The sequence below is a fragment of the Schistosoma mansoni genome, assembly GCF_000237925.1.
Source record: "Schistosoma mansoni, WGS project CABG00000000 data, supercontig 0138, strain Puerto Rico, whole genome shotgun sequence".
Classification (NCBI taxonomy): Eukaryota; Metazoa; Platyhelminthes; class Trematoda; order Strigeidida; family Schistosomatidae; genus Schistosoma; species Schistosoma mansoni.
In genome coordinates this window covers 523946-548087 of record NW_017386041.1, presented here as the reverse complement: position 1 = coordinate 548087, position 24142 = coordinate 523946, and the positions used below count along the sequence as shown (strand labels likewise).

The 24142-nt window shown below is 38.9% G+C and overlaps 1 protein-coding gene across 1 annotated transcript in view; it reads right to left on the bottom strand.

Annotated features, from left to right (window-relative positions):
- The window catches only part of Smp_163290 (nuclear receptor co-repressor related (ncor)), a 38488-nt gene extending 16340 nt beyond the window's left edge, over positions 1 to 22148 (bottom strand). Inside the window, exons 1-10 of the mRNA XM_018788653.1 lie at positions 21837 to 22148; positions 17610 to 18008; positions 16779 to 16978; positions 14901 to 15746; positions 10333 to 10659; positions 9728 to 9985; positions 9239 to 9401; positions 7936 to 8015; positions 5338 to 5925; positions 2755 to 2968 (exon numbers count right to left, since the gene is read on the bottom strand). Of these exons, the coding sequence (XP_018646537.1) occupies positions 2755 to 2968; positions 5338 to 5925; positions 7936 to 8015; positions 9239 to 9401; positions 9728 to 9985; positions 10333 to 10659; positions 14901 to 15746; positions 16779 to 16978; positions 17610 to 18008; positions 21837 to 22140 (3379 nt within the window). The 5' untranslated portion in view covers positions 22141 to 22148. The remainder of the gene's footprint in view (positions 1 to 2754; positions 2969 to 5337; positions 5926 to 7935; positions 8016 to 9238; positions 9402 to 9727; positions 9986 to 10332; positions 10660 to 14900; positions 15747 to 16778; positions 16979 to 17609; positions 18009 to 21836) is intronic.
- Positions 22149 to 24142: the final 1994 nt, after the last annotated feature.

Sequence of the window (24142 nt, the reverse complement as noted above, 5' to 3'; positions counted from 1 at the left end):
CATGTTCGATATACGTTTAATTGTACACAGACATTTGTTTTGTTACTCGTTATTAAGGAGAACACACAACTTCAAATCAGATACATAACAGGCGATGCTTGAATGACCACATAAACAAGGCAAACCTCTACCATGTAGTTATCTACCCTTTTATCAAGCCTAGCAGATATACTCTTACAAATACAAAAGAATAGAAACCACTTATTACAATTTACAAAAATAGCATCAACGGGAGAAATTAAGCATATGAGAAGAACGAATATCTGTTTGCTTCTACTAGTGGTCTTGGTATTTGTCTGTTCAAATCAAGCTAAAGTGTAATTTATCAGTGTTAAGAAACCTTTTAATAAATCACATATATCCACTCCCAAGTAAAATATTTTGTTCGTAAAATCAAACTTTCACATTAATAAAGTAGTTTATGCTGACTCATTGAGAGGGTAAACGCAATCATAAGATTATTTTATATATGGATAAATTTCAAAAGCAACATCGTTAGCAATATTTTCATATGTTTATAGAGTGAATTCCTTGGAAAGATACCATTAGATCAAAACCAAATTTATTCATGCGTTCTCATTTGATGAGTAACAAACACTACTTAAGGAAAGACAAACTACTCTTGATTACAATACAATCTCATCCCAAAGTGTTGTGAAAGTATTTATTTTATTTATTTATTTAAAAACATTAACATTGGTACAGGGAGGCATCAGATATATATGCGCCACACAAAACAATGAGAATAGGAAGAGAAAGAAGAGGGTAAGGTGCATATACGAAAAAAACAATAAGAACAACCACAGATTAGTGCATGTTAGTGTAATAAAAAGAATAATAGTGGGGGGAACGGAAATGTACAACCAGAACTCTTTCAGTTAAGGAAGTTATAAGGACTCTTTATGAAGAAAGTAAGAGAAGGTCACAGCAGGATCGCCACTGGCTTCTATTCTGAGCCATATCTGGTAACGTGTCTAGCCACTGTGTTGCACCATCTCTTAGACCCCAGCCAGGGAGTCGGAAGGGAAAAACAGAAGCCAGTCTTTGCAGTTTTCTTTCATACCACGACACCATGCCATACACTGACCACCTCTCCACTTTTTCTAACCAGTCCCAGAGTCCGCAAATAATGCACAAAGTGGAATTCTCTGGGACGACATTCGTAGAACATGTCCAAGCTACCAAAGTCGATGTTTCAAGATAGTGAGCGACACCAATTGAATTATCGTCTCTGCGCCCGAACACACGACGCCGAACCTCTGCTTTATTAACATGGTGTTGCCACTGGATGTCAGCAGTCCTTTGGAGACAACGATAATCGAACACAGAGAGTCGTCTAACATCCTCAAACTCGGAGAGGCCAGGTCTCACAGACATAGAGCAAAACTGCGTTCAGTGACTCGTTGTAGATCCAATCTTTAACAGCCAGACTAACATCACGAAGGCGCCAAAGGTGACCCAGATTGGCATAAGCCGCTCTGACTTTCATTATACGTGCATCGATTGATCTCATCACCCAAGCCACCATCAGCACTTATGCAGCTACCCAGATACACGAACTTCTCGACTACCTCAAACTGCTCACCACCCAGGGTGGGTATAGGATTAGAATCCTGCCAGTCTTGTAGGAGTACTTTGCACTTTGAAGGTGCAAAGCACATGCCGTACATATGGAAACTGATTAAGTGAGGATTGTATGGTTTGGGCATTATCACACAGTAAGACAATATCATCCGCATACTCAAGGTCGAGAAGTCTTTCTCCAGACAACAGATCCACGCCGCCATCACATACATCCATCAGAACTGTTTCCAGAATATCATCGATGGCAAAGTTGGAGAGGAATGGTGAGATTGGGCAACCCTGCCTAACCCCACTGCTTGAATGGAACAAGGGAGAGAAGTGGTTGTATGCCCTCACTCCGCCTGAGGTGTTTGTATATAGGACCTTTAAGATATTGATAAGCTTTTCAGACACACCCTTCTTCAATAGACAATCCCAGAGAACAGTCCTTTCCAACGAATCGAAGGCAGTCCTGATATCAAGAAACACTACGATTGTTGGCCTGCGATAAGTATGACGGTGTTCTAACATTTGGTGGAGGGTGAAGATATGACCTATGCATCCGCGACCAGAACGAAAACCATCCTGCTCCTCGCGAGTCAATCTTTCTCGGGTTTCGAACAACCTACGAAGTATGACAGAAGTCAATAGTTTGGATGCCATCGGAAGTACACTTATCCCCCGATAGTTGTTACAGGAACGACGTGAACCCTTTTTAAAGATAGGGACAACTATTGACTTATTCCATGACGTTGGAACACTCCCTAGCCCTCAGACCTTTGTAAGTCACCTGAGCCCGGTGACTTGTAGCGTTTCAAGAGTTGGAGTTCCTTGCGGACTTCCGCCTCATTTGGTAGGACAGTCATCACCGGCCACGGAGGACTGGACAATCTGATCGATGTTGAACGGCCCTTCAAAGAATTCCGCCCATCATCCAAGACGTCGATGGATGTTAGTGATCGGTACCCCATCATCCTCACAAATTGTTTCACTCACACCAAACTTCTTGCTGCCAGTGGCTCGGATGAGTTCGAAGAGCTTCCAGCAGTTACCAGATGCAGCTGCTGCCTCCAACTCAAAAGCGAAAGTAATTTAAATCAAAATAAATATTAACATATCCAAACGAGTATGAAATTTTTAAAAAGACTTTTAAAAAAATATGGTACAAATGAATTTTCGACTTGTACTTACCCGATAGAACGTGAACATTATGGGGTTCAACGCTATTTCGAGAACAGTTATTACCACCACGACTTCGCCCATGAGATCCAACATTGTGGTTATCGATAGTAGAATGATTTGTATGTTGTGGTGGACGACCTCGTCCGGCTCTATTTCTTGAACCAGTACTCCCACTGCTACCACCATGTGTCTCTTTTTTCGTATTTTTGTATCCATCAACATCCTGAAAATAAATCGAGAAAATACATCAGTGCTTAATCCAGCGTAAATTTATATATATATATATATATATATATATATATATATATATATATATATATATATGGTTAGAAAAGATATCTAGGATGGCATTAAGACGATAAGCGTGATGGGGTATCTAAGCTGCATGTAAGACAATAGTGACAAGAAAATATTGTGAGAAAAAAACTTACAAACTGACAAAGTCTAATGAATAAAGTAAAGCGATCAAGAGAAGTTCGTGTATCTGGGTAGCTGCATAAGTGCTGATGGTGGCTTGGGTGATGAGATCAATCGATGCACGTATAATGAAAGTCAGAGCGGCTTATGCCAATCTGGGTCACCTTTGGCGCCTTCGTGATGTTAGTCTGGCTGTTAAAGATTGGATCTACAACGAGTCACTGAACGCAGTTTTGCTCTATGTCTGTGAGACCTGGCCTCTCCGAGTTTGAGGATGTTAGACGACTCTCTGTGTTCGATTATCGTCGTCTCCAAAGGACTGCTGACATCCAGTGGCAACACCATGTTAATAAAGCAGAGGTTCGGCGTCGTGTGTTCGGGCGCAGAGACGATAATTCAATTGGTGTCGCTCACTATCTTGAAACATCGACTTTGGTAGCTTGGACATATTCTACGAACGTCGCTTAAAACTTCGATAAATTATTTTCGATTTCACATGATCATCTAGTTTAAGCACTGAAGGCAAGATCGAGTTAATCGACTAAACAAAGTAATACGATTAGTTATATTTGATTTTATGCGCTAAGGTATGAAGACTACAACCAGTATTTTTAACGCACAATCAGTCAGTCAGTAATCTACAACATGGAACCAGGCACATATTCGTCGTTCCAAGTTGTCATACTTCATTAGCATAACAAGATTAACATCAAATTCATAGAAGCAGTTACTTCAATGGTAGTAAGAAAAGATATCATATTAAGATGATACAGGGAGAAAGAAGTAGTTGGTAGAAAGAAGGGTATAAAGTAATTCTAATCTCATGGTTTAAGGGAAGACAAAGAGTGTAAACACCTACGACATTGTGATCGATTCTAAACCGTTTCACCCAGAGTCTCCAAACACTGGTTACGATAGTCGCGCGGACACCAACCAAGTATTCTGCATCTACCAGAAGTCAGTGACTTCATGGACTGATGCCACGTTTTGGCTTGGCTGCTCCTAACTTTTTTCCATTTGTCTTCAATACTAGTCAGCATAGCGCATTGTGGTAATCGGTGGTCGGACATGCGTAATACGTGGCCCAACCATCTCAGTCAATGAAGATTCAAAACCTCATCAGCTGATTCACCATAATTCCTTAATACCCTGAGTCTAACCTCACTATTACTTACCCTGTGATCCCAGCAGACGCGAGCAATATTTCTAAGACATCTGTGGTCAAATACTAGTAACTTACGAGTATCTTCTACTCTTAATGGCCACGTTTCGCAGTCGTAAAGTAAAACAGAAGGAACTACTGAGCAGTATACTAGTTCCTTAATTGTTAGATGGATATCTCGCCATCGCCATAGGTGACATAAGTTGGCAAAAGCCAAACGAGCCTTCCGAATCTGTGCAGAGATTTCGTCAGACACCAACCCATTAGGGTTGGTCAGACTTCTAAGATAAGTGAAGCTGTCGATGAGTTTGACCACTTCTATTCTTAACCTTAGTTTAGGTGTTGACGCACACCAGTCCTGAAGCAACAATTCGCATTTAGAAATGGAGAAACGCGTTCCAAACATCTTGGTATTGTTGCTCAGTGCTACCAAAAGACTCTTCACCAATGTATGATAGATATAAGACATTGTCCTGAAGCAAATAGTACAAGCTAAACACGGAAAATGTAGTCTGGTAAACACATCTTAACATGATTGTAACGCGAAAACTCACGAAGACAATTAGTTACAGAGATAAACGTAAGACAACTAACAAATGAGAAGGGTTAAGTGGTCAGTCCTTGAGAATTATCAAGAAAATTCGAATAAAAGCAAACCACTTATTGAAAGAAAAAAGTAGATACCATTTTTTCTATGGGTACTCCAAGTTCGTTATCGCCTAGCGGTTCATGTCAATTTACGATATGGCTTACAGGATATGAAATATCCAAATATCCCAGATTTTGGGACCGAGAATAAAAATAATAAAGCATTTTCAGATGTTCAAAACAAGACAGTAATCTAACAAAAGTAACTAAACACTGGTTATTGATACTCCGCAGTTATCTATATTGATGTGGCCCAAACGGAGCTCTACAAAACCTGAATATGGACATTATTAAAGTATTTACGTTCGTTTAACGGTTACTTAGAATGAAAGTCGAAGTGGAAAATATGATGTGAATAATGTTACCTTATGCTCAGCTGTTTCATTAGATTCAGGAAACCTAGAAGAATCAGTTTGTGAATTTTTTAATCCTCTTGGATCTTTTTCATCCGTTTCATTACGTTCTCCACGAGGAGAATTTATATTCGTGTGCCCATTTTGACAACTACCAGAAGATGGAGGGATAGTGTTCATATTTGAGTTGTTGCTACTACTACTACCATGACTACCGCTACTCCCGCCAGCATTTGAATTGCTAGAAACTCCACCAGTACCACCACCCCCTCCTCCACGTTCTGTCTGAGCTGCTCGGCGTCGACGAGCGTTATGCTTCTTCAACAGCTGTTTATAACCTTCTTTCTTTTTGGATAAATAGTAATAGTGGATACAGTCTGCAACAGATTTACGCTCTAAGTATGAAGCTATCGAAGTAAAATTTTTAGGAGTGGCTAAATAGCGCTCCTTAAATATTTGCTTTTCTTCTTCCGACCACTTAGACAGATCTTGATTTTCTTGAAGCTGAGCACGACAGTCTGTGATTAAACCTGATTCACATATGAATTGATATCGACGCTGCCAAGGTGCAAGCATAACTGGAGGATCAATTGCATATTCCTAGGGACACAAAATTATTGAGAAATAAAACTTTGGGGAAATCTTGAAGACAATGATTATTGTAGGAATGTGTAAAAATAATATAACTCATTAATCTAGCTATGAAAATATATATACTATCAAGAAAAGTATGGAAAAGACTATACCGTTACGTTATGCTGTGTGATTTTACTAACAATCGTTATTTTGATCATAAAAGCCAGATTGAAGTGTTTGATTAACTGATGACTACAGCGTGATTATGATGCAACATGAAGACATTTAAACATGATCATAACACGATAGGCTCAAGAGGAATATTGTCAACTTAATGTACTAATGTTTTACGACTGCAGCTAGAAAAATTAATTGGTGCTAATGAAGGACCATTCGTTATATATATATATATATATATATATATATATATATATATATATATATATTACAATATATTACAAGGATAAAATATTAGTTACTTTTCTAAAGTAGCTCAAAATGTCCCAGTGGCGCAAACGCATTCATTTTTATTTCCCCACTAGATTTTGAGTTTCAATATTAGTTCTTACATTTTATTCGAACCATATTCACTATATATTTATTCTTACTGATGAACAATACTACTTTCATTCTAACTCCTTTACCATTCACTGTAATAATCCAGTGTAGCAAATTAAGCACATGGATATTTTTTCCAAATCATACGTTGCTAACCTTAAGCTAAATAACCTAAGTCACATAAAACTATCATGTGTGTAAGATATTGTTATGTTTTCTTTTATTAAGACCTAGCCACTCTTATTGCTAAGTATTCATGGATACTTGATAAGTCCCCAAATCAGAACACGGTTGAACAGGAACTTCATGATATTTCAAATAAACAAAGTTGGATAGAAGTAGGAATCACAATAAAAAAACGTTAGTAAATTTATAATTTTACCCAAGATTCTAGAGTCTTCTTCAAGTATCCGCTAGCGCCGATTAGCTAAGGAATGGCCAATCAGCGTACCCCAACGCCATCCTGTACAGAACATGCTTTAATTCAATCCATATCCCACTAACAGATATACCCGACTATTTTAGAGTAAATATAAGTGATTTATCGTATAGTGAACAAATAACTAAGAATGAAAATGAGATCACTTAAAAAGTGAGGTTGATCTTTTATTCATTTCACTGACAAGAGATAGACTATAATGTGATATCACAATTAGCCATAGCAATCAACAAACCAGTAAACCCAATATTTAGTATTCTTTAATCGTAATTCCATTCGAACATTATATACAGAACTTACGAGTTCATTGGGATGCATTGAATGATGATATTAACAATGACTAAAACTTTGTAAACTCAGTTACGTTATCTTTCGCAAATTTAAATCAATCCAGAGGACTTTTACTTCGAACTTTTCACTTCTTACCAAATAACATACGTACACTTGTGCAAGCATAGAGCTCGAGTTGTAAACCTAAATCCATAAACGACTCAAGCTTTCTATTGATACGATTCTCAAGCCATATATAAAAACATGACTAACAGTTAGCGACTGGAATTCAACTTACAAACAGACATGGTAACCTGTTATAAAATGTTTTTAGCCATACTCACTTTAGGACAAACTGTTTATTATGAACCAAGAAATGTCAGATTATTTTGCCATATCAGACGATGACTAAACTTGTTTTACCAGAATCAAAGCGAAGATGTAAATAATTATCTAATCAAATAACTTAAATTCAACCATTTGGATATATGTATCGTGCTAAGACAAAAGTAGCATCAACATTACAGTCTATGTATAGAGTGACCAGTAGAGTCGAAATTTCACGCTTTTAGTAGTCTTGACAGATTTAGCTATAAAACGGTTAGGGATTAGATTCTGGTTATGAAATAAACTATGGAATTAACTGCTGAGTATCCTTAACGACATAATATCTCAGTGGTCTTAACAAATAAAAATAACTTACTCTAAAGACTTTAGTTTGAAGATTATTTATAGGAAAAAAGAGAAATCGTTTATTAAGAAATCACCTTTAATTTATTCATCTCTTCTATAGCATCGTAGGGAGTAGTCTGAGAACCATCATTTAGGTTAGAAACCCCGCCAGAATCTGTTTTTGGCAAACAAAGTAAACAGAAAGACATAGAAACGTTTACTTAGTGAATGAAGAATACAAAACCCGTTTGAAGGAAGAATTATCCTGAAAGGAATCATTGCCAAGGTCGGACTTCATAGTTTAAAATAAATTGAGCATTGAGTAGAGTCTTAGTAATGAAATATATTTTTGTGAGAGAAACTCATGTAAGACACTCCTTCAGAATAAATAACCAAACTAGTACAAGTTTGAACAGTATGGTGGAACAGGCAAAATATTTAGTTAACTCAAAATCTAAATAAGTCTGATTACATCGATGTCACTTCATTCTAGGTCTAGGTGATTTTGTGTAAGAGATCACCGTGTACATTTGTGAGTATGCTAGTTGATTCCCGAATTGAGCAGTAGAGTTGAAATTTGTATGCATTTATGTGCATTAATGGTCTGGAAAATGAATAGAAGTAAATGCGGTTATTTGAATACATGGTCCAAGTTGAATGGATAACCAGGCCTTTCCTCTTATTGAGACAGAGGGATTGGAAGTTATACAGAACGCGTTAGCTGCTCGCCTTCCTTTTTAATCGAAAAAACCATTCTGAATTAACTTGATATTTTCAATACCGACTTGGTGGTTAGTGAATAAAGCACGTACTGCTATTGCTGATTTGACCCTACATCCAAGCACACTAACAGTTCCTCAAAAAACAGGAACACAATCAGAAATTATAATTAACTTCCCGAATGAAACATGTCTTCATCCTAACTATTGGTGTTATGACAATGAAAAAGCGGCGTTATGCAGCTAGATACTTGAATTATCGCCACGATTTGACCTCTTATTTGTTTATTTATACCCGATTTTGAAAATCAGTAAATCTACCTTTCAACAAGGGTAGATTTGTACTCACACCTTCAAACCACACTATAAGAGAAGTAGTAACTTAGTGGTTGGGATGTCCAAATTTCAGTTACTAAGTCGTAGGTTCAAATTTTAATGCATCTACTTATGTTTGGGCAACCGAGTACCATCACTGGTTCTCACAATTGAAGTGTAAACCGAAGCCAAGTACATCAATAGATACCTGATAATGGGTTAATAATAAGAGCAATGATAATAATATTCACCTAACGCGGATACAAATACATAAGTTCAAGTCAATAATAAAATACCCTACCATAAGATGTTGTGAGATATGATATAAAACAAGCACAAACTAACTTAACAACAATAGACATACCATCATCGACCCCTGGTTTGGCGTATTCAGTGTTTCCCATTTCCCTGTCTTCGCGATTTTTCTTAACTTCCGACATCACTTTCTCAAAAATATCTCGATGACGAAGATCACGTTGACGTCGTTTGGTCGTACTGAGTAATTTGTCCATCTTTTTGGTAAATACCTGTAAATAAATAAGTACGGCATATGAATAATTAGAACACAAGATTAGGCATTGTGCATCGTTAGTTCTACATTTATCTTATGTATAATATCTACTAGGTGCGAACAGGAACAATCATCGTGTATACGATGCATAGTAAGCGTGATGTAACAATCACTTTCAATAATTTGAAAAACCCAACTTAAAACATAAGCATATTTAATCCACAGAGACATCTTTATTCTACGATCGTTAAGCTGATACTTAGTCGTAATATTATTTTATCAACGCTTTACTACTGAATACCCGCTTATAAAATCGATCACTTATAGAATGTATGAACATACTCTAGAATTTCGTCCGTATTGTTGAGCCAAAAAATTGATACGACTTTGTTCAGCACGGAGACGTCTTCGAAGATAAACAACAAGTTTTGGACGGAAATGGTTGCGAAAGTTGGATTGTATAGCCCTTACACTTGACAAGTCGGATGGTTGGCGATAAAATGGCAGGGCATGTGGTCCAGGTCTAACTTTGGGACCACAAAGTCTTGTGAAAATGAGATGACGCTGACGAGTACGTTGACGGTTGTCAGAAATAATTGCCTGAAACCAAAAGAGAGCGAAATTAACAAATATAATTCGAAGGCAACGAAAATAGTTTGCATCTATGTATAAAACACTAGCTATTTCTACTGCCATATGAGACTAAAAGAGCGAACAATAACTAGCCCATCCTCTAACTTAGTATAGCAACATACATGTATAATACCTTTTAAAACTGAACCTAGTGACCTCAAATTTTGTTTTACCTTGACCACAAGTAATGGAAAACAGAGTTTAGTTAATAATAGCTGATAATTAACTCTCGTACTTCAGCTTATAGACCTTACACTTGCTTTTAGTATGAAATGCTCGGTAATACAATATACATAAAACCACAAAAGTATTACCTGTATTGGGTTTTCGTAATTTCGTTCAAAACCGGTTTTACAAGTGAAAGATACTTCCGGAACAGCAAGATCCCCTTTATTTGATTTACTTTCATGATCGTTACTGTTCAAATTATTGTTCGATGTATCGCGTGTAGGTGCTACCGCAAGTCGAGCTATTAAACGAGCCTCTCGCTCACACAGATTTCTGAGATGGGATTCTTGTTTATTAATATCAGCATCTAATACTGTCAGCTGACGGTTAATTTCTTCCCTTTCACGATGAAGCTTTGCATCCTGGGCATCCACTAGACGAGATTCATCAGGAGCAGGGGATATGGCTTCAACCTAGAAAAATATTCATAAACAGATTTGCAATTTCTACAGAAAAGTGAAATAAACAACCAATTTTTTACTGATTAGCACTATAGGAGACTTAATAAAGAGCTTGTTGGTAAAGCATGAAAACTACAACAATATCCGTGCTGAAATTCACAGAGAGCTATAGGGACTGAAATTAGTTACATAGGTAGATGTTCTAATAAACATACAGCGAGAAAGCCATATTATTATGAGGTAAGTAGCTCAGATTATTCATTTACCACATTGGCATTTAGCACCCATAAATATAACCTACACTGGACATCGCTGGATAAGTTGACTGATAGTTTCATGGCTGGTAGCAAAATTTTATAACCTTGGAAAATGTGTTCATAATACATTCCGCTTATGGCAAATTTTTTAATCAAGAACGAACACTTGTGTTACTGGGGAATTCGGTAAACATCAATTCATTCACTTTACCGACCACTCTGATGATCAATTCAACCACAGTAAAATAACCCCCTGGAAATGAGAATTCATTGTCAATCTGCATTGATGTATCTAGCAGCGATTTAACAAATAACATTTATTATAACACCTTCATAAATGCGTACGCGGATGCATTTAAAGGCTTCTCCACGTCATATTACTTGAATTATATCACAACTTGCGAATTCTAAATCTGCCTATAGCTCTTCAAGGGTCACTGACGGTTCCAAGCCCGGATAAAGAAGGACGGTTGGGTATGGGGTCAGCAAACTCATCCCGTAGAAAACAACCTTGCTAAAGAACGCTAACCAGAATAAACAATTCAAACCATTTAAACTCTGACCTCCGGGTTGAAGGATCTTCATTCAGAAGAATTATGACACCTAATGGTGAAAGCCGATATTCTTCAGAAATCATGAGTCTGATGCCTCTTCTAACAACCAGAAAAATTAATATAGGTATATGTAATGTTCGGATAACGTAGGAGACCGGAAGAACCAGTCAAACAGCTACGAAATTGAGGAGATACAACTTGGAATAAGTGAAACCTGTTGGACTCAAGCTGGGCAGAAAAGATTAGACCCGGGAAACATGCTACTGTACTTTGATCATGAAACAGAATGACTCGCACACTCAGAGATTTGCACTTATACAGTAAAAAGAAGCATGACAAGCACTTATTGGATGAGAATCTCGTGGATCCAGAATGATTAAACCATTCTTCAAAACAAAGAAGGAGGGGATCACCGTTGATGTAATTCTATTTTCGAAATTTGAATTTAATGTTTCCGCACCGAAATCGCCCATTTTCACCTTCATATCGTATTTCCAACTTGACAGGACTTTAAATGTCATTGGTTCGTTGACTCTCTTAATATGCTATTTTTGACATTTTTTGTTATGTTTGAAGCGATTACGAGTTCACCTAGTCTGCGAACGGAACAAAGACTTGTGACCAAAGACAAATAAGCTATCTATTCTGACGCGTCCCAGACCCGCTAACTAGAGTGAGAAGTCGAAGTTGGAATTGGGTAAGATATATTCCGTAAGCAGTCAGAAGCACAAGCAATCACAACAGGTACAAATCAAACGTATATATACAGCATAAAATTGTGCTTGAGAAGCGTTACGAAATAGCATACTAAAAGATACAACGGACCAATAGCGTTTAAGATTTTCCCAAGTGGGAAATAGGACATAAAGGTGAAAAGAGCGCTTTAGGAGCGAAAACAAAGAAATCCATATTTTCAAAATAAAATTACAAAAATAAGTCATTCAGCAAGTGAGTTCTGGGAATCTAACGTCCCCAACATTTTTATGCTGCATATATACGCTTGAGTCGTGCTTGTTGTTTTTGTCCGTGTTTCTGGCTGCTTGTGGAATACACTTTCCCGTTTGTGAACCTAGACTTCTCTCTCTAGTTAGCATGGCTGGGACGCATCGGAATCGTTAACTCATCTGAACATTGTGTCGCTGAGTATTCGTTCCATTTGCAAATTAAGGTGAACTCGTAGTCTCTTCAAACAAAGCAGTCACAATGAATGTTATCCAGTGTTATGCACCCACCACTGATAGCAACGACGACGATAAAGACCAGTTTTACAAGAGACTGCAATCGATTATAGCGAAGTGCCCAAGAAAGGATTTCATCATCCTGATAGCACACTTGAATCCAAAGGTAGGATATGACAATCGGGTATGAAAATATCATGAGACGACACAGACTGACTGGGAAAAAGGAACGAGAATGGCGAGAGATTTGCAAATCTGTGCATTCAACAAATAGGTTATAGGTGGCACAATATTCCCACACAGACGCATACACAAAGATACATTGATATCACCAGACCACACCACGGAGAACCAGATAGATCATATTTGTATCACCAAAAAGTTCAGATGGACAGTGGGAGACGAGAGAACAAAGAGAGGAGTCGACATAGCTTGACATCACCACCTAGTTTTGGCCAAGATAGAACTAAGGATAAAGAAGCACTGAACAACTGGGGGAACAGCATTACAAAGGTTCAATACAACCTTCCTTCGACATACTAACAAACTCAACGGATTCAATATAGCTCTCAACAACAAGTCCCAAGAATTGCAAGATCTACTCGAAGAAGTGGAAAGAACTAGCAACAACAGCAGAAAAAGCTGCAAGAGAAGGAAATGTGGAACAATTAAATGATACAATGAAGAAACTAGCAGACAAATATACTAAAACAGGGAGACCAGTCAAGGATGAAGAAAGCAAGCCAATCAATCAGATTCAAGAACAGAGGAACAGGTGGGTAGAATATTTTAAAGAACTCTTGAATAGACCAGCTCCATTGAACCCACCGGACATCGAAGCAGCACACACAAAAGTTCCCATAGATGTCACTCCATCAACGATCGGAGAAATCAGGATGGCCATCAGACAAATCAACAGTGGGAAAGCAGCAGCACCTGACAATACACCAGCTGGAGCACTAAACTCACACATGGAAGTAACTGCAAAGATGCTCCGCGTTCTATTAAGGAAGATTTGGGAGGAAGAACAAAGTGCCACCGGCAAACTGAGAAGAAGGATAACTGATCAAGATATCAAAGGAAGATCTGAGCAATTGTGAGAACTAAAGAAGAATCACACTACTATCGGTACCAGGAAACTTTTGCAACAGAGTGTTGCTGAACCGGATGAAAGATGCAGTAGACACCCTATTTCGAGATCAACAGGCTGGAGTCCGCAAGGATAGGTCGTGCACGGACCGAATCGCGACACAACGGATCATTTTTTGAACAATCAGTTAGGTGAAACATGTCATTATACATTAACTTCATTGGCTATAAGAAGGCATTTGACAGAGTGTATGGGAGAACATTATGGAAACTTCTTCGACACTGTGTTGTGAGTAGCCGAGAAGATCGTCAACATCATCCAAAATTCATACGACGGACTACACTGCAAAGTCGTGTATTGAAGACAGCTGACAGATGCATCCCAAGTGAGGACCGGAGTCAGACAAGGATGCTCACTCTCACCCTTTCTCTCTTCTGGTGATCGACTGGAGTATGAAGACCTCCACATCTTAGAGGAAGCACGGAATACAATGGACAGATTGGATGCAACTAGACGATTTGAACTATGCAGATGACATAGCTCTTCTATCTCACACACACCAACAAATGCAGGTCAAAACTAAGATCATCAGATACGACACAGAGAACACCAACTCAATCACATTCGATGGAGAAACTCTGAAAGAGGTGGAAACTTTCATTAACCTTGGCAGCAGCATCATCGATCAACAAGGAGGATCGGGTGCAGGCGTGAAGGCAAGGATTGTAAAAATAAGGGCACCATTCCTACAGTTGAAGAACATATGGAACTCAAAACAACTGTCTGAAAACCAACATCAAATTCAGAATCCTCAATACGAACGTCAAGACAGTTCTACTTTACTTTGCTGGTGGGCGGCTTATGCTCCTACACGAGGAGTAACGGGCGTATGTTGCAAATTATATTGTAAACTGTGAAGCTGATTGTCTACAGTTTGGTGAATTTTTTAGTCGGTTTTACTAAGTTTTAGTGAATGCGTAAGGACAGCTAATTGTGAGCTCAAGTACATGGGAATAAAAAATTGTCACATGAACCTAAGAAACGTCAATATTCTCAACATAAAAAGCTTTGAAACATTATTACTAATTTGGGTGAAATGGAAATTCACTGAGGTAACAGACGTAAAAACAACTGGCGAGATCTAAGTTTAAAATATCAAGATACAAACACCCACCTGTGGGTGATAAGCCGGTTCTTTAGTCTGCTGTCGAAGTACGCCACTTCCTTGAGGGAGATTAGAATGGCCCATCACATGATGTTGAGAACCTGGCTGTGGTAAAGGATGATTTGACTGGTGGAAACTGCTTTGACTAGGATGTGTAGGAGCATGTGGATGATGAAGATGGCCAGAAATCAGGCGAGAAGGGATTTGGGAGACTGATGTTGGATGCGATGCTTTCGCTGGCATATGTGACAATGGAGGCTGACTAGTTACAGTTTGTGATCCCAAGACAGGTGCGCTAACTAGGGTTTGTCCGGAAGTTATCGCCTGGGTAGGCGCAGTTGCATGAGGAAATGGTCTGTTATTGTACGAGGTTAGAAGCGAACCAGGTAAGGTACCCATCAGAGAACCTGGATACGCTGAACTGGAAGATGGTAAAACATGTTGTTGATTGAATAAATGAGTGCCAGAAGTTGAATTACTACCGACTGAACCGTGATGTTGAATGTGCGGTTGATAAGCAGTTTGATTTGGAGTGGCGACCGATGACGGGTTCGATAAGCTACTATTGTTAATTGATGTATAAAAAGGTGTGAGGGCTGCTGCAGCTGCAGCAGCAACTTCCGTAGCTGCAGAATAGGCGTTTGGATTAAGAAAGTTAGGACCAGCTGCAATACTTGCCATCGCCTTACTAGCAACAACACTCCCCAGCAAAGCTTCCATCTCAGCTGGAGCAATTGTATTTGTTACATGAGCAGAAGGTAAGGACGAAATGGAGTGTGGTAATTGGGATCCTAAGGAAATACGAGGTCTTTTGTTCGGATGAGTTGAAGGGGGAGCCAGTTGTGAACGGCGATTCTAAAAACAAAATGTTTAGAGCTTATGAAAGCATGAAAATTGGGTAACCTGACGATTAGTAGTGAAAACATCATTTAAATACAAAGTAAGACGACAATCAAACATAGAACTATATGTCAGCTATTCAAGTAGCAGCTTAAAGTCTATTGAGAAAAACGTGCTGCGTATACCACATATAGATTATTGTATGTAAATAACAGTACAACATGTAGCTGAACACCTGATCAAATGGAAATGGAATGAATATACCTTTTCGACACGATACTAACGCCACAATTTGAGGTATTGTACCATTTAACCAAGATGTAATCGAAAATGTTTGGATGTGGAGTGGTAAGGTTCAAAATAACCCGATGGTCCAGATGTACACACCTTTTATTCTCCTCGAAACCCCGAGTTTTCGTACCTTTTACTCCCCCGATTTTATTCTATTTGATGCTTCTTATCATAAACGAGACCACTATCATAATGACTGCTCTGCTACAAATCTTTCTTTTCTGTGTGAGCGCTGATGTAGTGCAGTAAGTTAGGGATATGCACATTTATGCCAATTCATAAGCTGCTTATGATTGACTGAACACATTGAAAACAATAAGTATGCCTGATTAAGATAGGTTTTGAATATAGCAGAGAGGGAAACGTTTGGTGCCATTTTTAACTCACTTATGCTGTTAAAGTAAATCTCGTTACAATTTTGAATCTAAAGTAAACCACACTTGAAAACCATATGATAAAGGCTATATGTCAGAATATATCAGATGATTCCTGATAAGATTGTAGACAAATTTATTAGTCTCTGGACTAGTGTGAAACAACAATTTTAGCGTCAAAATTATTATATCCGGCAACATAAATGTTTCGCTAATTCTACAATTTAGGTCAGTTTTACTTGTTGATTAGGAGGGAATTTTGAAGGATATTTACGAAAATATATACATTCTATTTTTAATTGTTACACCTTACAGTTAGTAAAGGGTAAGTAAAGAATATTTCAATTATTGCTTTAGTGATACCAACGAAAGGAGCACTAACTTGATAAATATTGTTTCCAGGACTGGGTGATAGTGATGGTGAAGCCCTTGTCTGATGATGTGCATTGTGCAAACTATGATCCAGGTGTGAGGTAATCGGTTGTGATGGATTGATGTGAGAACTCATTGTCCCGAATCCTGAAGAACCAGGATGACTTCCGCGATGATGAAGGATAGCCTGAGACGCTGAAGCTGGACGAGCTAAAATAAAAATTAACCTTTTTATATAGTCAGCTGAATTCAACCGTAACTTCCTACAAACAAAACCAATTCCGTCAGCTACAAAGTAGGATCAGGCACATATATGCATCGGCTCAGTAGCCACCGAATCCGAAAACCGGCAAAGTACTTTGAACTAGTTCCACTCACAAACCATGGTCTTTTTGTCTAAATTTGGTTTCTTCAACTCTTAAACTTACATGCAACCTTAGTGAGGTAGAATATCTGCTCTGAATGATCTACGCACCTCTGTGTAAAGTGTGTATTGGTATAACTGAGTTCTCAGTACACTGAGAATGAATCCTAGTTATCTTGCCGGTAGTTTATGCATAAATTTATGACAGACTATATGCGCAACTTGTAACGGTCGTCAGTGGCATCGAAAGTGATGTGATGATGAAATTATGCTAGCCATGATAGGTTTTCTTTAATGGACACCAGCTCCTAAAACGTAGCTTGCATGATTCATGAAGCTTGTGACATTGTTGGTATAAACAAGGTCCACATGTGGTCATGATACGTATGCGTAAGTTAAGAATAGCTCGAGAAAAAAGTGAGTAACATCTTATCATAACAGATGAAAAATACAATAGCTATTATTGACAACACTTACTACCGGGTGTAGTTGAACCCATTTGAATAGGATGTCCTGAGTGAAACTGAGACTGACCACTAGGGGGGCGTTTTTGGTTCCCTTGATGCACAGGTGTTTGGACTGAGTGAACCGGCAATCGAGGTGACTGTTGAGAGCTGTGAACACCCAGAGGAATTGTAGGAGATGATGACTTCGATACAGATGTAACGGCTGCTAGAGCCTGCGCAAATGTAATTCCTGGTACGTGACCAAGAGTTGAAGTTCCTGAAGCAGTTGGGCCAACAGAACGTTGAATTTGTTGCTGCTGTTGATGGTAAGCAGCTGCCAGAGCGTTGAGTTGTGACTGACTTAGATGGCTACAAATTTGTGCTGCAGCAAGCATGTCTTCCGGAGTCAACAACCCTGCATGAGGCCCAGCTGATGTAATACAAAGTTAAAAGATATGAACAAGATTTGATTGGTAACCTTGGATACTGACCAAAATTCCACACTCACTAGACACATATAGATCGAAACAATTTCACAAACCTAATGGTTAAATTTACTACACTCTTCAAGTGTAAAAGATTAAAGGGAAAACTGTAGCGAAATAAGCGAGAAAGAAATGGATAGGGAACAGTACGTTAAAGATTTAAAGGTCAAAAGTGATTAGATGTGTCGTTTCGAAATACTTTAAACGTATGGGATTTCTAACAACTGATTTTCATCATGGTGAGAATCGCATCCAAAACGTTCACCTCTGACTACACAACTAAGTGACAAACTTTTCACTCATATCAGCTAGTATTGTACATTGGGATGTCAGAAAATGGATGGTACCGTACTCGTACTAGTTGAATGAATAACACATGGAACTAAACTTTGAAACACTTCATTTACATCCAGCACATATCTAAAAGCCCTTGAGGACAAATTGAAATTCCTGAATAAGATTTAGGCAAAGAATTGATGATGGGCAACACAGTAGGTGAAATTTTTGACAAGCGGTTAGTGATCTAAGATGAAAGCGCAATCAGCCATTTGTATCTACTAGATTTCTGAGCTTTGTTTATGCCTAACATGTGATAGTATATCCTGACAAACTACCAGTATAACAGTCAGTACTGGCCCCCAAATGCCCTGGTACGGCCGAGCATAGGGAGAGTCCGCTCTCCCTCTCGAAATGCTTTCACATGGCCAGCGAATATATAGCCTCTGCCAGGGAAGTCCTACTCACTGCCTTCTCGTGGCGGGGGTGTTGTTTACGAAATTGAGAGGACGAAAAGCGAATGTCCGGCGCCTTAACCGGGTTGGTGGACAAGGCTAGTCCACCTAGGGGAGTTGAAAAACCCTGATTCCAAACCAATGGTGCACATAGGCTCCAGTATCCTGAGGGAACAAATGGCGTACGAATCAACCGTTGATTACCGGCTACCATGGGACTGCATCTCACGATGCTCCACTGCCTTGTGGATCAGACATTCAGGTCAAAGGCTCCGGGTGTGGCCGCCTGTTGTATCCCGAAGAGAATTACGAATGGTAACTTTTGAGGACTATTTATTGGTCAATATAATATGTATATTTCCTATTGTAATTAACCTAATCATATTCGTTTCCTCTTATCACTAACTTTATTTTGACCTTTGAACTATTATTATACGATCCTTGAGTTATCATCAGTCTATTGATTACTATTCACAGCCACATTCGGCTAAATATTGTACAAATGTTATTATCTATTTTATGGGTCGATATGGTTTGTTTGGTTGGTATATAAACTCAGTATGTTTGAAATACAATGACTCATACCACTGAGGCTGTTATTGGTGTTTTGGGCTTAACTGGTTGGGCTAGGCAGATCGCAGGATCGGTTAGCACTCTAGTCTGCTCGTACGGTTTCGTGTGTCACTGTTCCAATCGATAATTCGCTGCTCCCTGTTTGGCGGTCTCATCAAGTCACACATTAGCAAGGCATCCACTCGGCCACAAGGCATAACACCGCCTAAGAAAACCACCTGCTTCAGTTTGGGCACCTGGGCAGTATCACAGCCCTCACACAAATCGCATGAGATTTGTGCGGCGCATATGTATCTGGTGCTTCCTTGTACCAATATTTATGTGTTTAAATAAATAAATAAAACCAGTATAACTATCCATAAGCCTCTTTTATAGAAAACTTGGAAACTTTAAAAGCCAGTGGTCAGAACACGATGTCGATATAGCAGTAACGTCCCCGCCTAGTAAATATCAGAAGCCTTTTCAGTTTATTTGAACCAAAGCCAGGCATACATGAAACAATCTATGAAGTTGACGATAGGCAAGGAACTCTTCAGAGCTCCCTATGGAGGTATATGGCACACTCCGCAGGACATTATTCGGGTTGTCTGAAGAGACATACAAAAAAGTGGAATGCCCCACCAGTTTGAAATAAACTGGTTTTACAAACCTATCTCCAAAAAACCTCCAAATGCCTCGGTACAGCTAAAAGTGTTATGCCCCGATAAGGATAATGAATGGTAACTTCAGGATCTATTTATAAACCAATCTTATGCATCTATTTTTTATCGTATAATCGTTAAGTAACTAAACTATTCATATTCGTGTCCCCTTTATTATAAGCTTTATTTTGAACTATAAACTATTGTTATATGATTTGCAATTCCTGAATTATGATACTGTCTATTATTCACTATCTCCCCTATTCACAGCCACATTTGGCTGAATCTTGTACATATGTTATTTTCTATTTTATGGTACGATGTGATCAGTTTGATTGGTATATAAACTCACTATATTTGAAATACAATGATTCATACCGCAGAGGCTGTTTTGGACTTAACTGGCTGGGCTAGGCAGAAGCAGGACCGATAGTACTCTAGACTGCTCGTACGGTTTCGTGTATCACTGCTTCAACTGATAATTCACTGCTCTCTGATTGGCGGTCTTATCACGTCATACGTTAACAAGGCATCCACTCGGCCACAAGTTATAACAGAAAGTGAGGAGAGTTCGCTCTCCCGAAATGCTCATACATGATCATGAGTATACAACCACTACCAGGGAAGTCCTGCTCACTGCCTTCTTGCAGAGGTTATTTATTTATTTTATTTATTTGAACACAAACTTTGGTGCAAGGGGCACCAAATAAGTAAGCGCCGCACAATAACAATGAGGCCAGTAGCAGTCATCATTGGTCTGTGTGAGGGCTGTGATACTGTCCGGGTAACCAAACTGAAGCAGGGGTGTTGTTTACGAAATTGGGAGGACAAAAAGCGAATTTTCGGGGCTTTAACCGGGTTGGTGGATATGGAGGATCCACTTGGGGGATCGGAAAACCCTGATTCCAAACCAGTGGTGCACATGGGCTCCAGGATCCTGAGGGAACATGTTATGACTTGTGGCCGAGCGGATGCTCTGTTAATGTTCAACGTGATAAGACCGCCAATTAGAGAGCAGCGAATTATCGATCGGATTAATGACACACAAAACCTGTACGAGCAGTCTAGAGCACTTGCCGGTTCTGTTTCCCCCTAGCCCAGCCAGTTAAGTCCAGAACACCAATAACAGCCTCTGCGGTATGAATCATTTATTTTAAGCATACTGTTTATATACTAGACAGACAGACCACATCACATCATTAAATAGAAAATAACATTAGTACAAGACTTAGCAAAATGTGGCTGTCAATGTGAGGGGCAGTAATTAATAGACTAGTGATAACTCAAGAATCTTAAATCGTATAATAATAGTCTATTGATCAAAATAAAGCTTATATTAAGAGGGGCGCAAATATGAATAATAAAAATATGAATGAATAAAAATATACACATAGTATTAATCAATAAACGGGTCTCAAAGTTACCATTCACCATTGTTATCGGGAGATAACAGAACAAATGACCTATGAACCTATTGTTGGTCACTGGAGACTATACGACTGAATCTTTTAAAGTGGTTCCACTGCCTTGTGCATTAGACCTCTAGGTAAAAGTAAGAAAACCACCTGCTTAGACCTGAGTGCACGAGCAGTATTCCAGCCCTTATACAAATCGAATGACGAAGTACGGTGCATATATATTTGGGACCTCCTTGTACTGTTTATTTTTCAGTAAACCTTTAAAAAAAGCATGCATACTGCATGCGAATATCGCTCGCATATATTCCCACATCCCAGACATCGACTTCGACTGGAACTTAATTATCTTGCATTCAGAGAAGATTCACTTAATTTCTCGTCAGGCAAACGAAGACAAACAAATGACTTACTTGTGAGAACCGGACCTCCACTTGGAAAACTTTCAGACCTCCCATTCCGATTGATACTACTGGCATAACCCTGCTCAGGGCTGGGGGCAATCCGCAAACCTGGTGGTGGGGCATTCGAAGGTAAATGGCTTTCGGATTGTAAGCGGGATATTGTATCACACATATTAGATAGAAAGCCAGCTGTTGCTGTTGAAGCATTTGGGACATTGCTTTCCCTTGACCTAGTATGTTGAGTACCAACAGGAGAAACACCGGGATGTGACTGAGAATTCCCACTCTCTGGTTTAGAGCAAAACTCCCCCATAGTTGAACCAACTGCGAAGACTGTGTCGAACCTAGCGCCCTTTACTTATGAAGTAGCGAGTACAAACAAACACCCGAGAAAATAAAAAAATACAAAATTTACTACAAACTATCAAAGCTTCAATGTCTTAGCTCCAGCGTGTGTACATGTGTGGTTGGGAAGATCCCTACTATCTACACTCTGCGTTTCAATCGCTTTTTCGCCCTAGAAACAAGATCATCCTGACCTTCAATACATTTTTATACACTGCTTGCTTTCTGACCCGAAACATGTTTGTAGCGACAAATGAATCACTGAAATAAATGGTTCTGTAAGTCTTCAACATTAATGCTGATCTCATTCGTTTTACTGGACATAATCTAGCTGGAATCGCCTAGTCGCACATCCACACCAGATCGAGATTGGGTACGCTGAGCTACTCATCCCTTAAAACTACAAGCCAGCTTAGATCAAACTACTATCAACATAACAACTTTCCAAATATATATTCAAACTCATTCATCCAAGGCTTCTGATTTGACAGGGTTAGTATCCCTCCGTTGGAAAGGTGTTATTGACAAAAGCGTTGTAACTGTAAATAATTCCCCAAAATCAATAGCTCATTAAGTGTTCGACATTGGATGCTGACCACATTTGTTTAAGTGGACTTGTTTAACTGAAGGCGTTCGGTCATGCATCCGTACCAGATCACGTTTCGACCCAGCGTGGGACACTGCCCATACGCCAGATTAGATCAAACGCTTCTCGATATATTGATAACGTATCAAATATATCTTTCCGATCTCTTCGCATCTGACTTCTAATTTCATTTGGTTGGGGAAGGCTTCGTATACAGAAGGTGCCACTGGTAGCAGGTTGTAAAATCAGAATACTAGTCGTATCTTCAGCGTCAAATGCTAAGTATCTGTGGCATCTTTAAAATCATCATGGACATTCATTTACAACTCCACCTATCTGATTTTACTGTATCTCCGAGATGAAATCAATTCATCTTATCTGGCCTCTTCAGTCAGTGACTGCTATCCTGATTGGCTGTTTTGATATTCACCTATAAACTGGTTGAACTGACTAATCTCTTTCCGATAGAACAATGTTTCTTGTTTGGCAGTAACGTTCTACGATAATTAGAAGTATTCGGTTATTGTATAAACTGGGATTTCCCGAAATAGTGAAATTTAAACTAAATAGCACCAGATCAGCACAAATTAACCTATTGTATTTAGAATTCGAAATCAATCAGGAATCAAGTACAAAACAATCACTAGTTCATACAAACGTCACATCTCAAGTTGGAATCTAAATTTCTGCATTCCATTGTACGTTTTCTTAGGCTTATTGTACCTCTGTCAGACTGTGTATTAGATGTAGACTCTGTATGAACTAGAATATACTCATTAGTATTAGAATCAACAACAGAAATGGGAACAAAATTACCTAGTTCTTGGTATTATATTTGATCAACATGTCGGTTGTGTGTACTGAGATCATTAGTATCTAGAATTGGAACCATAGATTTCCCAACATTCTTCACAAGAATCCCCGTGACTGGTCGTAGATCATCCCCACAATAACATGTAACTTCTGCAGACTCTAAACACTTCATATCCTAAAGAAGAACCCTTTCTTTTAATAGCTTTGATGGAGTCTCTTTCGTCACAGAATGTTTAGCACTTTTATATTACAGTAGAAATGTATCTCACCCCCTCTCCAGTTCATCGACTGTCCCAAAGAAATTCTCTGCCTGGCCATTAGAACAAGGTTGCCTAGATGTAGCGAAAAGATGTCTGCACCCTTTACCATTCAACAAGGTAGTGACAGCAAAATGAGAGCCATTATCAGTCACCGACACCATGAGAACCGCTTCTCGAATGAACACTTTTCTTAATGCTTGGATCTTGAAAACAGAACTTGGTGAAGTTGTGAAAAAACGTTGGGTAACTTCGTAAAAGAATCGATGGCTACAAATACATAGTATTTGTCAATACATGGGCCACAATAGTGG